This window comes from Balaenoptera physalus (genome assembly GCF_965194825.1).
Source record: "Balaenoptera physalus genome assembly, chromosome: 3".
NCBI lineage: Eukaryota > Metazoa > Chordata > Mammalia > Artiodactyla > Balaenopteridae > Balaenoptera > Balaenoptera physalus.
Window position 1 is genome coordinate 101,237,205 of NC_138890.1, and position 15,293 is coordinate 101,252,497.

At 34.9% G+C, this 15,293-nt stretch overlaps 1 protein-coding gene across 19 annotated transcripts in view; it reads left to right on the plus strand.

Moving 5' to 3' along the window:
* The window catches only part of MCTP1 (multiple C2 and transmembrane domain containing 1), a gene marked incomplete at its 3' end in the record, with an annotated part of 550,519 nt that overhangs the window by 316,753 nt on the left and 218,473 nt on the right, over nt 1-15,293 (plus strand). For 10 of the 19 annotated variants that reach the window (XR_014262452.1, XM_082458039.1, XM_082458052.1 and 7 more), the window contains 2 exons: nt 6,378-6,437; nt 11,797-11,874. The exons of 6 other annotated variants lie outside the window; for them this stretch is intronic. Coding sequence is in view for 12 of the 13 variants with exons in the window: in XM_082458039.1 (XP_082314165.1) it covers nt 6,378-6,437; nt 11,797-11,874 (138 nt within the window). The remainder of the gene's footprint in view (nt 1-6,377; nt 6,438-11,796; nt 11,875-15,293) is intronic. 3 more of the 19 variants (XM_082458051.1, XM_082458053.1, XM_082458045.1) reach the window with 1 other exon arrangement.

Consider the following 15,293-nt stretch of genomic DNA (forward strand, 5'->3'; position numbering starts at 1 on the left):
TTGGAATCTTGGTTTCTGGGAATGAGGTCTGCTTTTTTATAGCAGGGCTTCGGTATGCTGCCTGTCTGTGAGAACCCATGGTGAAGGTGAGATCTGAGAATTATACACTTTGTGGCAAAGACTTCAATAGAGTCAGATAGTGTTGTCAGATAATTCTCTCCAGTATGGAGTTTTTCTTTGCTTTCTTGTTTTTTTCAGAAGTGATATAACCATGGAGCGGGGAAGTGCTGAATTGACATTGTTAGCTTTTAATATGCACATCTCCCCTGTATACAAGTTCATCAGCTCATGGAATTTCCCAATACTTAAATATCTGCTTTTCATTTTCATTGTCTTGCCCATAGCAGATTTTTTCTGCTATGGAAATCTAATCTGTGGCAATCACATAATGTGGGGTTGTATTTACTAATGAAAACAAGAGAGGTGAAGAGCCGACTTGAGGAGTAATTGCTGTTCAGGACAGACTTAGATATTATTTGGAGTAAATGTGTCACCACCTAATAATGAGTAGGAAAAAGATACACTTAACTTACCCCTGAAAAGGAAGAATGTATAAAGTACATGCTATATTTAAATGGTATGTTGGCCAGTAAATAATTATGAATTCCGTAGCGTTTCCTCTTCTGGGGATAGTAGCATCCTTTAAAACATTCATTCTGGTTTTCCACAAGCACACTTTCCATTGTGCACATTTCTAATTCTGCCCACACTCAGCTGTTGTAGAAAAATGTTATTTTAAGAAGAAAGGGATTGATGTCTCCATAAACTTGAGCAACTGGATAATTATCCTGGTCAAAGTATTATACTTAGGTGACAAAATGCATTTTGGCAGAGAAATGGTGATGCTTTGAGTTATTGTAATATTTTATTCTTTAGAAGAAGCTTATCATTGATAATTTATTATAAGGCTAAATTATTCAACAAGAAAGTTTCATGAGCTTAGAAGAGAAGGTGTATATGAATTTTGTGAATAAATTCTGTGGGGGGGTCAAACAAAAAATGGAAAATAAATAATGAAATAATTGCCTCTATCAGATGGCAAGCAGAAAGGATTTTATACTACACTGTGTGTGTTTTAACATAGAAGAATGTGTTTATCAGTGGGTATGATAATAAATTTATGTGCTTTCAATAAATCACTTTAATTCTATGAGAAGTAACCATTGTAATAATATAAAGACATACACATTGCAATTTCTGTTCTCAACAATAACAGTTGAAAACTGTTTTAAAGAGAGTTCATCCTTTGAATAATATAATATGACTATGTGATGATGTCTCATTAGCATATCTTCTGTTACTTGATGGCTTATTTTTTTAGTAATGTATCTTTTTTATAAAGATTTTATTTTAATCACTTAGCATAATTTTAATGAACTATAAAACACTTTATTCACTGGTTGAATGAGGCAATTTATAATAAGACTTTTGGCAAGGATATTGTTAATTTAAACTAGAGCACACTCTCAACACTGTAAGTCTGCAGGGCGTAGTTAAACCTGACACCTTGGATGACACATTAAAAATGCATCAGTGAAAACCTCTAAGTGCTTTAATTTAAGGAACGGTAGAGAAACAGATTAACACATTTTTAAGTGTCTCACACAGTCAGACATAGTGGGGAAAAAAGTCATTATTTAACAGTTATCATGTCCTTCCTACAAAGACCTCATATCCTGATAATACATAGATGATGATCTTTAAAAAATTGCAAAAAATGAAAACTTTATTGGTCATTGACTTTCTCAACTGTGAATGACCAAAATGGCTTTTCTTTGATGTCTCATTTCAAATGATTATGCCTATGTATTTGAAAAAATTAGTTGCTTACATGTTTTTGAAGGAAATATAAAATTCTTTTTAAAATTCTTACTATTAATTTTGTCCTCCCAAATTTCTGTTATTTGGAAATGCTATAAAGTCAACCTCATAATTAAGGCTTCTAAGAGTCCACAATGCTGCAGTAAACAAAGGGCTAATAGCATGAGCATTTGCATTATAAAGGACTGTATTTTTACCTCAATTAATTACACTCCTAAAATTTGTAGTAAGTTTATTTAAAATAGAGATAGCTTAATGTCAGTAAATATTTGATTATCCCCTCAAAATACATGGAGCCATAATTAAATTTTATATTGAGATGATTTTTTCTTGCTGTTTTGACAGGGTTTTCCCATAGGTATAAGATATCATACATTTTTATGTATTGTAATTCATAACTACAGGGATTTCTGTAACAATGGCATTACATTTATTTGACCACTCATGTTGAATTTTTAAAATGTTGTGGGTCCTTTGGGGAGAGACTCTGGATGAGTTGGCACAAAGTGAAAGGACAAAATGTAATCTCAAGCAGAAGATGGATTCCATAATGCCTGCGTGCTAGCTCTAAGATGTTTAATTGTGGGGTCATAGACTGGCCTTCACATTGCTAACGTGTGCTACCAAGTCAGCTGATGGTTTCCCAAGACCCTTTCTGGGCTGATCAGAGGGAAGGGAACTAATATAACTTGACTCCAGGATGATGGAGCTAAGGGTTCGTTCACAGATTACATGGCCTTTTAATTCAAAGGTATATATGTATATACATACAATGTATATCAGATATATTTAACACATATATGTATATATGTTAGATACACATATGTATGTGTATATATATGTTAAATTGGGTGTGACCGGGAGGAGATTTATTGGTTTTAAAGCCCCCTAAATGTTTACAATGAAATTAAATCATAATTTTGTAAGGACTGGTTGACAAGCCCTGGTTGACAGCAATATATACACACATATGCATGTATTTATATATACATATCTACAAACATACACACACATATGAAACACTTAAGGTAAAATTTCCAAAAAAAAAATAAAAGACAAAGCAAGGCCAGGCTTCAGCTACAGGGTGGGTCCTCTGGGGAGCTGACCTTGCCTCTCTCCCTTCAACAATATTTAAAAGGACAGTGGGAGTTGCAGGGGGATTATATTTATGTTTAATGAGTATAAATGATATGAACATCTATTTGAGGAACCAGAAAATTGTGTTTCGGTGTGCAGTTCTACTTACTTCACGTCCCTGTTTTCAATGACACATCGATAGGCTTAGTCAACTTGACGGAGGCATCCGAGAGCCACAGCTTTGATAGCTAGATTGCAGTCTGACCAGGAAAGTCTATGAAAATTATTTACTTAAGAATTTATTCATTTTTTACCTCTTAAATGCCCAAAGAGGTATTGATAAAAGGAAATTATGCACCTATAAAAACATGCTGTGTAATAATACTACTACCTGGCTTGACTTTGACATTGGAATCTCAGGCTTCACAATTTCCAATCTATTGTGAATGTCTTGAGTGTCATAGAACTGCTTAATTAAAATAACACACAATGGGTTTAAAGGCCTGTACATATTAAGGCTAACAAAAGATACCACCTTCAGTAAAAGTTCAGTGGCTATCCTTGTTTGTCTGATGGCAAAGACATTGAAGATTCTGCGATTTATTTTACATAGAAGGGTGAAAAATAGCATCATATTCATTTGTTATGGGGAAAAATGAACTGTCCTTTAGTTTTATTTCTCTGAGAAAAAGAATACATGTTCTAGATTTTTTAATTTAAAATCTCATTAACTCTTAGATTCACAGTAGGATTTTTGATCTTTGAGGAGAAATTTTCTTAGTATGTGTTGGTTTTTTGAGGCAAAAAATAGATTTAAAAACAATATTACCAATGGATCTTGCTACTTAATAAATTCAAAACCTCAGCAGAAATAGTTGAACAATTCATCATTCAGAATAACTTCAATTATTTTCCTTCATCAACTTGATACCTCTGGCTTTTGTTCTGTTTCCATTTGTTGTTACTTTATAATTTTAGCACTTTTAAAATGGCACTTTCCCTCACTTACCAACCTCTTGTCTTGATGGAGACTGAAATGTAACTAAATATCTATAATTATAATTTAGGACAAGTCTTCCCTGGGATTCTTGAAGAGTTTATTCTGCTTTTCTTGCCCTCCATATTAAAATCACCACTTTTGTTTAGAACTCATTATCGTAATTCCAGGTGTTTCATTATTATTGTTTTCTGTTATTGTTATTATTAGAAACTCTAGTGCAAAGAAGGCCTTGGCTAGTTTGCTGTGAATTTTATATTTATCAGAGCTATAAATGCCATAAGGGTCCACAGGAAAATTAACTTCTTTCATTTGAAATAAAGACCTAAATTTACATGACAATGTGGGTTGTAAAATGAAATATAAATTTTAGTTAATAATGACAGAAGTAGTTAAACATGGCATGAAAAGCACAGCCTGGGGACTTCAGTGGATCCAAATGTGACTGGTATTTTTGTTTCTCAAATTTTAACAGAGAAATGTAAGTTCTAAATCTTGATCATTAAAATCTCCCCTCTCCGCCACCAATTCATCAATCTCATTTTGCTCTTTGCATACTAATCACATAATTAGATCATTGCCCTCGGTGTTCATCTGAGGAAGAATGGAAAGTATGGAGTTGGTGCAATTTCAGTATTAGATCACCTTAGACCACCTAAACTTTAAATGAAGTAACAATATTTTTAAATGCTAAATGGTTGTCTTAGTTGTTGTAACTGTCAAGTCTAGAGCCAAGACTTTCACATTGATTTAATACATTTTGCAATCGAGAAACATTGAGAAAAAACTCAATGTTAGCTAAATAGCTTGTGTTATTGACTCTGGGGAAATTATTTGTGTAAGGAGCTTCGAGAAATAATTTCTTTCATATGATACTTTAAAATTTATCCACATTTTGCTAAGCATGCTGCTTAATTAAAAGAGAACTGGGAATCAAGGTAAGAAGAGAATTGGCAGTAGAATAGGAAAAGCTGCATCTTTTCCAAAAACTAGAATAAGGTTTCTTTGAGTTAAACAGTAGCATAACATCAAAAAAACTGCAATCATTCCATCTAAGGTTTGTGCCCTCACGTCCAAATGTAAGTGTATTTTTTTAGAATTTTCTTTTCAGAAACTGATACGACAGTGTGCTAAGTGTGGCAGATGAGAACCATACCTGTAAGGGTAAATGAATTATAACTCTGTAGTGATGGTAAAACCGTGTCTTAAACTCAAGACTTTTTCCTGATGACCCTGACATTAGTTTGCTACCTGACCGAACTGTATACAAGTAACTTAGGAAAATGTAATTAGTTTCATTAAGAAATAGATTTCATGTAAAAAGCACAGGTAGATTGCATAGATGATCTCTGATATAATTCTAGCTAAACTTAAATTACTCAAATTGCTGCACACGCTAAAGTACTTTGGTTCGTTATTATTTTCTGATATGATTTTTGGAAGGATCACTTTGAAAGAAATATATATCCTTAAGCAAATGAAATTCCATGTGACTAACAGTCAATCAAATATTTATTGAGCACCTACTATGCATAATTAGGTATCATGAGAGGTGCTGGACCATCTTAGATGGTTGTGTTAGCAACCATCTTAGTTGCTAACACAAAATCATGGAATAATCAAATAAATTACAAAACGGCTTCCTCTACATCACAGTGTCAAAGGCTGATGCTTTCTCATAACTGTCATCAGTTTCCCATAATTTTACCATAACTAGCACCCAGAGACAGGATGCAAAACATGAAAGTTTAAAGGATGCATGTAATTTAAATGTTCTCTTTAAAAGTGAGTAACTGTGCTTTTGATTTCCTAAAGGCAAACTGGTTTCACTTTATAAAAGTCTGAGGATTAAGTAATAAAATGTCCAATATGAATCCATTGCTTTGTTTCCAACTAAATAGCCACCTTTTCTTAGTATTCGTTTATTTTTAAAATTATTTTGGGGGAGCTTCAGTTAACTAAGTAATTTATATCATATATATTAAATGTTATATCATAAAACTAGGAAGTTTTTAGTAAGGAATTAAGCCAAATTTGACTAGGTACATGTTTATAAATAAGATTTCTGCTATCTTTGAAAATGCTCTGAAGGTCTGTGGTATTAAATTTTTTTGTTAAAAGGAATGGATATTATCTGGTTTATTTCAGAATTTTAAAATATGTTTAAACAGTTCTACTTTTTAAAACAAAATGTTAGACTCAGATATATTAATCAACAACTAATAAAGAGGTAAGTATATTCTTTTAAAATTACAGAAATAATCCTCTCTAAACTTTACTACCATTGTATCAGATATGAATAAGACAAACTTTAATTGAAATAAAAAAACTTTATTCAAAAGAAAAAAACTTACAGTTTATAAACATCCAAAGTGTCTTTAGCATATATAATTTTAGGGTTTTTACTTGTCTTAATTTTGCTGAGCCAATCAAGTATTCTCAGAACACCTCAAAATTTAGCTAAATATTTGTTTATTTTTAGGAACTCTCAGAAAACGAAGTGGTTGGATCTTATTTCTCTGTGAAGTCTTTCTTTTGGAGGGTAATGTCTAAATCCTTTATATTAATGTTCTTGACTTTTGGTTCTGAATAGTTATTTTGAGAGTTAAATGTGAATTAAGAAATTCCCTTTTTAAAATAGGTTCTCAGAGAGATGTATTCATTTGTCTTCTTTATTAACTCTGAATTTAGGTGACTCATTCTTCATTTGTAAAAACTAAGAACTTCATGTATTTAACATATTGCTTTGAAGTCAGTTCCTTGTGGGCCCAAATTTATCCCAGATTCTTAACAATTAGAGGCCCACAGATCTTTCAGGAATATGATGGCACTGTCTAGAGGGTCCATAAAGGTTCTTTTTCCCTTCTTGTAAAATCTGTTCCATCTATCTGGGAAACATTTACTTCTATTACGGTGATCTTGTACTATATACATACTAGATAGTGTTTTTTCTTTGAAAAAAAAAAATCCTATGAATTAGAAAACAGCAACTCTGCTTTTGCTTTGAATAAAAAAAAAAAAAGAAAGAAAATTCCACAGAGAACTTGTTTTCAATGCCATTGCAATTTAATGTTATTTACGCTTTCATGACTTAAACAAAATGAGCTCTGTCATCCTTTTCCTCTGCTTTAATTCTGCATTGTGCGAGGTGTGACTTATTACTAATGCACTCACTGCTGTGCCTTCAAAAGTTTCCCTCTTTCTTTGAATGTTCACACTTGGCACATGATTACCTAGCAATAGATACTGCAATGAAAATGCTACACTCATAGAACTTTGCCATTTTCTTTTCTTGGCTCTTAAGCTGCTCATGACTGAAAACTACATTTCTCCTTTTAGAATTTTAAGATTGTTGCAGCGTCTCATAAGCAGACTGGCAGGTACTAGATTAAGTCATGCATCGACTTGACCAGTGAGCAAGTAAACCCACATCTCTTTATCTTCTGCCTCCTCCACACACATTTTTTTTTTTTTTGCAGTCTTGTGTTTGTGTGAGCTCATTTTAATTATTATAGCCTCTTCATTTCCTTTCAGTCTACTGATGGCTGCCATCACTGATGTTATTCTGTATTGTTGATAAAATAGTATTTCCTCTTATATGTTCATGCATTATCCATGAACACACAGAGTGACTGCTTTAGAATTGTTCCATTACTTTAAATGGAAAATGGCTTTTGGGAAAATTTTTTCTCTGTTTTCTTAAGACCCACAATTACGGTGAATTCATATGCCAACAAAGTAGAATTCAGGGGTGTTCTGTGTTGTGTTTGTTCTGCATGCAACAAATATGCAGCATGATCATTTTGAAGACTTGCCACCAGGACCAACTCCATAAACACTACTGTTCAAGGATTTTCCTTTCAAATGATTTTTTCAGCCTCTTCTTTTCACTTTCTACTTCCAAATTAGTCTTCCACTTATCAGTACTTCCCATTTGGTTGTATCCATCCTTAAATATTCTTTACTAACCTTTCTCAATCTCTTAAACTGTCTTATTTTAGAATATCAAATACGCACATTTAAAAGATAGCTTTTTTTGTATCTGAAATACAGTGATCTATTGTCTTTCTTCTGAGCATATATTGAGTGACAAACAAATGGAGTCATAAAAGCAGAACCTTTCGGGGTCATTTATTTTAACAATGAGGAAACTAAGGCCCAGAGAAGTGATGCCATTGCCCTGGAGTAGCTAAATGGTATGATCAGGACCAATATTTCTCTTTCTGAATGTCATAGAAATAAATGTTTTGGTGAAGACTTAAAGCACTCGAGTTCCTTTTGGGGTTGATGAATAGAGGTGTGATATATAAGTAGAGCTGCCCCTTAGTTAGTCTTCATTGACGGCCTTTCAAATTCTTCTTGCGTTATGTGACCCTCTCCTCCGCAGCTCCTTAAGCCACCAATGAGTGGATGTGTTTCAGGGCTGTGATGTTGCTGTATTTTAGGTTCCATTTTACAAAATCAGAAAATCAGTGACCAAGTCTGCTTTAGATCAGTGTGATCTTTCATATTCACATTCAAAGGTCACTCTGATAACCAGCCTCATTGACCTTTGCCCCAGCAATGTTTGTATTCTGATGAACTTTTAGAGGAGATGTATATGAAAAGAGGTTTCCCATAACATTTTCAGATATGCAGAAAACCTAACAGCTCAGATAAAATCTTACATGAAGAGAGTATGTGCGCTTCGTGAATTAAACAGAATGTGATTTGAAAGAAAAATTTAACAGCTTATTTATAAGGATTAATACATGTGTCCAGGAGACAGTAGCTGAGTTACACTGAGTGAAACTAAACCTGGTGAGAACTTGCTCAGCAAATGTCAGTGCTACTTGCTGTATCTTAATTTTCTTGAGAGCAGAATAAAGGAAAGAAAAGTGATAAAGGGATATTCTAATCTTTCCAAAAGCATGCCATTTATAATTTATCAAAACATGGTATCTCAGGACACAAAACATTAAGCAGTGGTTATGGCAGTTATCATGTTTCTCATGAGAGTAATAAAAATATGTGAAGCCAATTGGATTACTCTAAGTCAGAATTTCATTAAAGACTTTTAACTTCCCATTAAAGGATGGTAATTCAGTGCAGTTCTTTCAAATATTTAGTACATTTAAGTTTCTTCTCAGTTATCTCCATTGACTAGACATTTAGATTCTGATGACTGAGAGCTAATTGAACAATCCATCTTATGAGAGCATTGTAGTGAATTAAAGAGAGATTTTAATATTGTTTAAATGGAGAAGGCTGGGCTATGCCAAGATACCTCATACAAAAAAATGGAGAATGGATCGTAATATGAAATGGGTGAAAAGGAGTGCATAGAATACAGAACAATCCAGAGTTATGTGAGAGCACTACCTTATGGTAGGATCAAACAGAAGTATGGTTAAAGGAAGACCCTGCAGACCAAGGAGAAGAGATATTGCCTTTGTAAAACAAGAATGTGATCCTGTGCGGAAGTGCTTGCATTCTGAACAACTCAACTGTATATGACATACACCCAAGAAAAGTTCAGGTATTATTTCTATCAATAGATATGAAAGTAAGACCCTCAGGAAAAAAAATTAACTTTTAATTTAAAGTCTCGAAAAATGTCTCTGTAAGTCAAACACAGGACTCATTGTTTCTTTACCATACCATTGGTAGAAACCTATAGATTACTTCAGCAAACCAACAAGGTTACAAGTTATATGGTGCTTTTCTATTAGTATATATTTTGAGCAAATATAGTAAAAGCTTAAGAGCTTTTGTCTGGCCACAGTTAAGTTTAGAGAGGGTAGTTAGAACATCTGAAGTAAACATAAATACCTTCCTGACAACGTAAATTGTATCAAGAAGCAGTAGAAATAGGAAAGAAAGTTTACAGATAAAAACCTGGAGAATTTCTCTAAGGATTATAGCGCCGGTGAATCATCTTCTAAGAAAAAAAGGGATCGAAGCTTTATTATTAGATGAGACACTTCAAACTAGGCTGGACAAAGCACTGGGAGGGTTTTCTGTAAAGGCAATCCTGCTTTGAGCGGATGGATGGGCTGTAGAACAAATCTACTTGTTGGACTTATCATCCAGGTGCAATTCACTGGAATAAACTCAGCAGGAAAAGGGAAAGATAGAACATGCCTGTGCCTGGGATTGAGCTAATAATTGCTCCACGCTCCAAGCTTTGCAGCACAAAACAGTCATTCCAGGCTGTCATTATCTCTTCTTTGTAGTGTCTGTGGATCATTTGATTAAATAAAAGCATGTGCACCTCTGTGCTGAAGATAGAGGAAAGGGCTGCCTCCACACACAGCCATTGTAAAGACACAAGCAATGTCTTTCACTCCAGTTTCATAGTGTCTAGGTCTCATTTGGAAGGATTAGGTTGTACACAGGTTAAAAAAAAAAAAAATCCAAGATAACAAAAGCCAAGGATTATTTGCACACAACAGGGAGAAGATTGGTATGACTGAGTGTTCCTTTAGCCACACGTTAAGTCTAAACAGACTTTTTTGGTTTTGTTCTCTGTTTTAATCAGGATCTAGAATAATAGGAATTTATCATTAGTGATCCAGTTTTTAAGAAATGCAATTAGTAAACTTTATTAACGAGAACTGGAACGTAGAAGTGTTCTTAATTTGTATGAAAGATTCTACAACTTCACCTTTTTAATGAGACTACAGTTTGTTATGGAGTACAGTTAACTCTCATATGTTTTGCTTAACAATATATGCTAGAGTTACTACCACTCGAAAACTTTTTCTTCCTTTAAGCCCTTGATTAGCCTTTCTTAATAATCTATACCCAGGGATATATTTCATCTAAACATAAATCAAAGTATTTCAACAAATCCTGTACAAATTAAATGCATTTTGGGGATTGAACTTCTTAGGCTCTGTCCACAAATTGAGGTGTAGTGGGGAAAATCATCAGTTAGTTATCAGCAATTCCAGATTCAAATCTCAGACTTGCCAATCTCTAGCCATTTGGTGTTAAGTAGGGTATTTATCTTCTCTGTGCCTCAGTTTCTGTACCTTAAAAATACTTGTCATGAAAAACACTAGATTATGAAAACTCCAGCACATAATAGCTGCTCAATACATGTTTACTTCTTTGTGTGATCTAACCCATTTTTCAGACTGGCCTAATTCAGTCCTCCTTGTTGATGTTAGTAAAGCTGATGACTCTCATAATTCTGTTGTTTGGAAACTTTGTCTAGCTGCTCTAGAAGTGTTTTAATACAGACGTTTAGCTCCACCATGATAATTTCCTTCCATTGTTTCCTGTTCATCTGTATCTTTTTTATCCATCTCTTGCTGCTCTTGGTCTTAGTAGTGAAGGGAACTTAGGGTTATTTTTTTAGTAGCAAAGGCAACAAAGGTAAATATTGTGTGGGGCAAAATTTCTCTGTTACTTTAGAAATATCTCTTTAAAAGTTACAAAAGATTCACATGTGGGATGCAGTTAACATGATTATAGTTATTGCCTGTCCATGCAACATTTATTCTTCTGGAGCCTTATCACTTTTTTGACATTGGAAACAGTCTCCAAAAATTTTGGAGCAACAGACTTGGGAAAATGATTCTTTCCATGATTTCTCTTGCTCTGTTTCTTTTCTCTGCTACACCTACTAATAAAAACCTGAAACCACTCAAACAGGATCCATCACCATATAATCTCTGTACTTTATTTTCTTGACCACTGCAGCATTATGTTACTAAAGAAGAGGGTGGAAACTATCGTGGCATTGGCATTTGTCTTCATTGTGCTAGGAGACATTTTCTGACAGTGACTTGAGAAGCAAATACATATTTTTTTCAAATATTTTTTAAAGAGTGATGCTAAACTCTGATTGACATGAGGTGTTGATAGTTGCCCAAAGATTTCCCATACAGCTCTGATCATTCATTTCCATCCAGACATGCGGCAGGACTGCTTTTCCTGTCCTGGGCTTCTGCAGAGCAGAGCTTCAGAATGCTCATTACCAAAATGCACAAGTAAGTTCAACCAGTTTGCTTATGTTTTCTGAGCTTGCATGAGCTGTGAACTCTCATGGCTGACTTACGCTTCTGAAAACCATTCCCTATCCTAACGTCTTTTATGTATATGAAAAGGGATTGAAATCTTGAATTCGTTTTCAAGGAATAATGTACATAAGCTAATATTCTGTTTAAAATGCCAGCTCACTAATTCTAAAATCTTACTAAAGATACATGTCTTTGACTAATTACCTGAGACTTTGAAATTTATATTATTACCTGGTATCTTGATATTCTTTATTAAATCTGAACTTGGATGAATATTCCTTATGAGAGTGGATCTCAAACTTCAATGTGCATGAGAACCACATGGGGCACATGTTGGAGAAACACGTGCATCTCTGCCCACAAGAACTGAATCATATCCTGGAGGATCAGGCCTGGCGATTTCAACAAATTGCCCATTAAAACTGGGGAATTCCTGCTTTAAAAGTTCAAAGAGTACTTCTTGCTTTTGTGGAGTTGGCTCTTTGCTTCGAAGCTGGGTTGCTTTTCCTTTTTATTCTTCCCTTCTTTTTTCTTTCCCTCCTGTTTCAACAAGGACATAGTTGAAAACATTACCTTAGATGACTAAGTACCAACTGTAATATGTTAATTTTATTGAGGGATTTCTTGGATGTATTTAACACTCCTTGCCCTTTAGGTGCTCAATAAGTAATTCTTGGTTGACCGATTATCAATTATTCAGTTAATTGTTTAGATACATCCTATTAGAAAAATCATTAACAAAGGAAATAATAAATTAAACAAACCACATAATTTTTCAATGGCCTCCTATTTCTCTCTTTAAATGTTCCAAATATCCAGACCAATGTGCTTTCCTCATCAGTAAATTAGGAAGCAGAACTAAAGAAGGACTTTAATTAGCATATATAGTATCCATGCCAGAGAGTGGATGATGTCTACAATTATAGTAATTAATACTAGTTATTAGAACATAGGAGAAGACCAGTGTGCATGCACCTTAGAACTTTTAAAGCAGGGGCGGGGGCTGGTGGTCTCATACTTGAGTACGCATCAGAGCCCTCTCCAGGGAGGGCTGGTTAAACCAGAGCAGTGGGCCCCGCATCCAGAGTTGATGATTCCGTTGGTCTGGGATGGGGCTAAAGAATCTGAATTTCTAACAAGTTCCTTGGGTGACACTGTCGCCACTGCTCTGTGGACCGTACTTGGAGAACTTTGCTATACAGAGGAAGGACACTTTAACCAGAACAGCAAGTTACTCAGAAGCTATGTTGGGGAGCATTAACGCTAGTGCTTTTCAAAGTTTGTTTGTTTTAGTTGTGGAATTCTACTTGTTCCCCAAAACTTTGATTTAAAAAGTAAGTTTAGTAATAGCTATCTTAAGTGGATTAAATCTTCTTTGTTTATGGTATATACTTTTTTTCCATTCAGACCCCCAACACACCCCCCTGACCAACCCCCTCACACACACTCAGAGCAGTGCTCTTAGTACATGGGGGCCTGGTGTACTGTCTGGAAACTGTAGATAAGAAAACTGAGGCCCAGAGAGGGAGCAGTGTGCCCAAGTCACATAGTCAGAAATTGCTAGAAAGATGCAAGGAGACATTTATGCTAAGCCCTTGTCTTTTCTCCTGTTGGTAGCCTAAGTTTTATATCTTCCTCCTTTACCTTATAATTTTATTTCAAGTTCCTATTCTTCACACTCAGACTAAATATTTTTCTGTTTCGTGACTATGTAGCTGGTCAAATCACAGCTGAATTATGAAGTCTCTTTTTAGAAGAGTACCATTTTAACAAAAATAGATTGAAAAAACATCACTTTAAAAAATGATATTTGGTTGGTACATTTTTAGAACCCAACCTTTGTTTTCCTTTTAGCCTTTTATCCAGGTCACCTTAATTTCCACAATCACTAGCCCTGTTTTTGTTAAGAAATATTCTCCCCTCCTCCACCCCCCACCTCTTAGCTTCCCAAGTCGCTTTGGGAATGTTCCTCCAGGTTATAGAAAAGCATTTGGTAACAACTAGTGGCACTAGGTAAAGCCTCCATTAAGTTCATTCTGTTTCTGTGAAAGCACGAAGGATCCCATGGAAAGCATTCCTTCTCATCTTAAAAGTAAAATTCTTGTTCTCATGTGAAAAATGGGAGGAGGAATGAACAAGTAAGGGTTTCAGACATGGGACCATTCAAGAACCTAACTCGGCATTGCTAACCGAAGTTGCTGTGTAACCTAGATTGTACCCAACTGTTATTTGATGAGTGCAGTGTATGACTGGTGCTGCTAGAGTGTGTAGGAAATGTCATTAAGTATATCCATCTGCAAGCTGGAATGTTGTAAGTATGAATATATGTGCTCATATGACAGAGAAGTAGAAGGTGATGTCATGTATTAGCTATGTAGGAAAATGTAGACCGGAATGTCATTTCAAATATAAGCAACTCACCTAACTGAAGAGTACCCTTTAGCAACATTATACTTAAATCATGACTACTTTGAAACCTCGGGGAGAGTCTCTGCCCTAAAGACCAATATTGGAAGAAGCTCAGGAATAAAGGTCAGAAATACTGGGTTCTGGTCCCATATCCATCATCTATTAGCCCAGCCACTTGGAGCCTCAAATTCCTCATCAGTAAAATGGAAATAGCAGGACTTGCCTTCCTACTTCATAGGGTTTTAGTGGAAACCAAATTCTGTAATGTATATATAGGCACTTTCAAAGTCTAAAGCTCTATATAAATGGGTAGTTTTTAACTCCTTAGTCTTCCCTAAGATAATTATTTCTTCTTACTTGCCAAAAATTTGTTTTCCTTCTTTGCCACTCATACCCCTTAACAAAAGTTTCAGACGCATAGTTGAGAACCTGATTCTCTAGAGTCTGCTGTTGTAGTCTCAAGAGCAGCAGTTGTCAGATAGATAGATAGGCACTGAAATTGATTGCTGCATTATATAAAGTAAGTAGCATGAAATCTTAGAACCAAAAAAAAAAAAACTTGAAAATTATTTGATGCAATGAATTCTAAACAATTATTTTAATCTGAGAAATCCTTGGCTCAAACAAAATCAATGTGGAAACCCAAAGTATTGATATAAAACAGATGGGAGCAGAGGGGCTTCACTGAAGTGGGGTATGGAGTCCTGTGGAAGTTACAGGTGTTCCCTGTAACCTTGGCTTCTCTTCAGAACACAGGTGACACTGCTCTTGGGCTCACAGAGGTGAGGGATGTGTAGGCATGTGTTGGCAAAGTCCTGCATTGATATTAATAAGGCAGAGCCACCAAGAAGTGGTGTTTAAAATTTACTGATCACCAAGGCAGGGAAATGCAATGTGATTTAGAAGGATTTCCATGGACATGTTCAAATATTAAAAGTATTATCTTTTGAAGAATATAGTTTTCATTTTCCTGAGAAGCA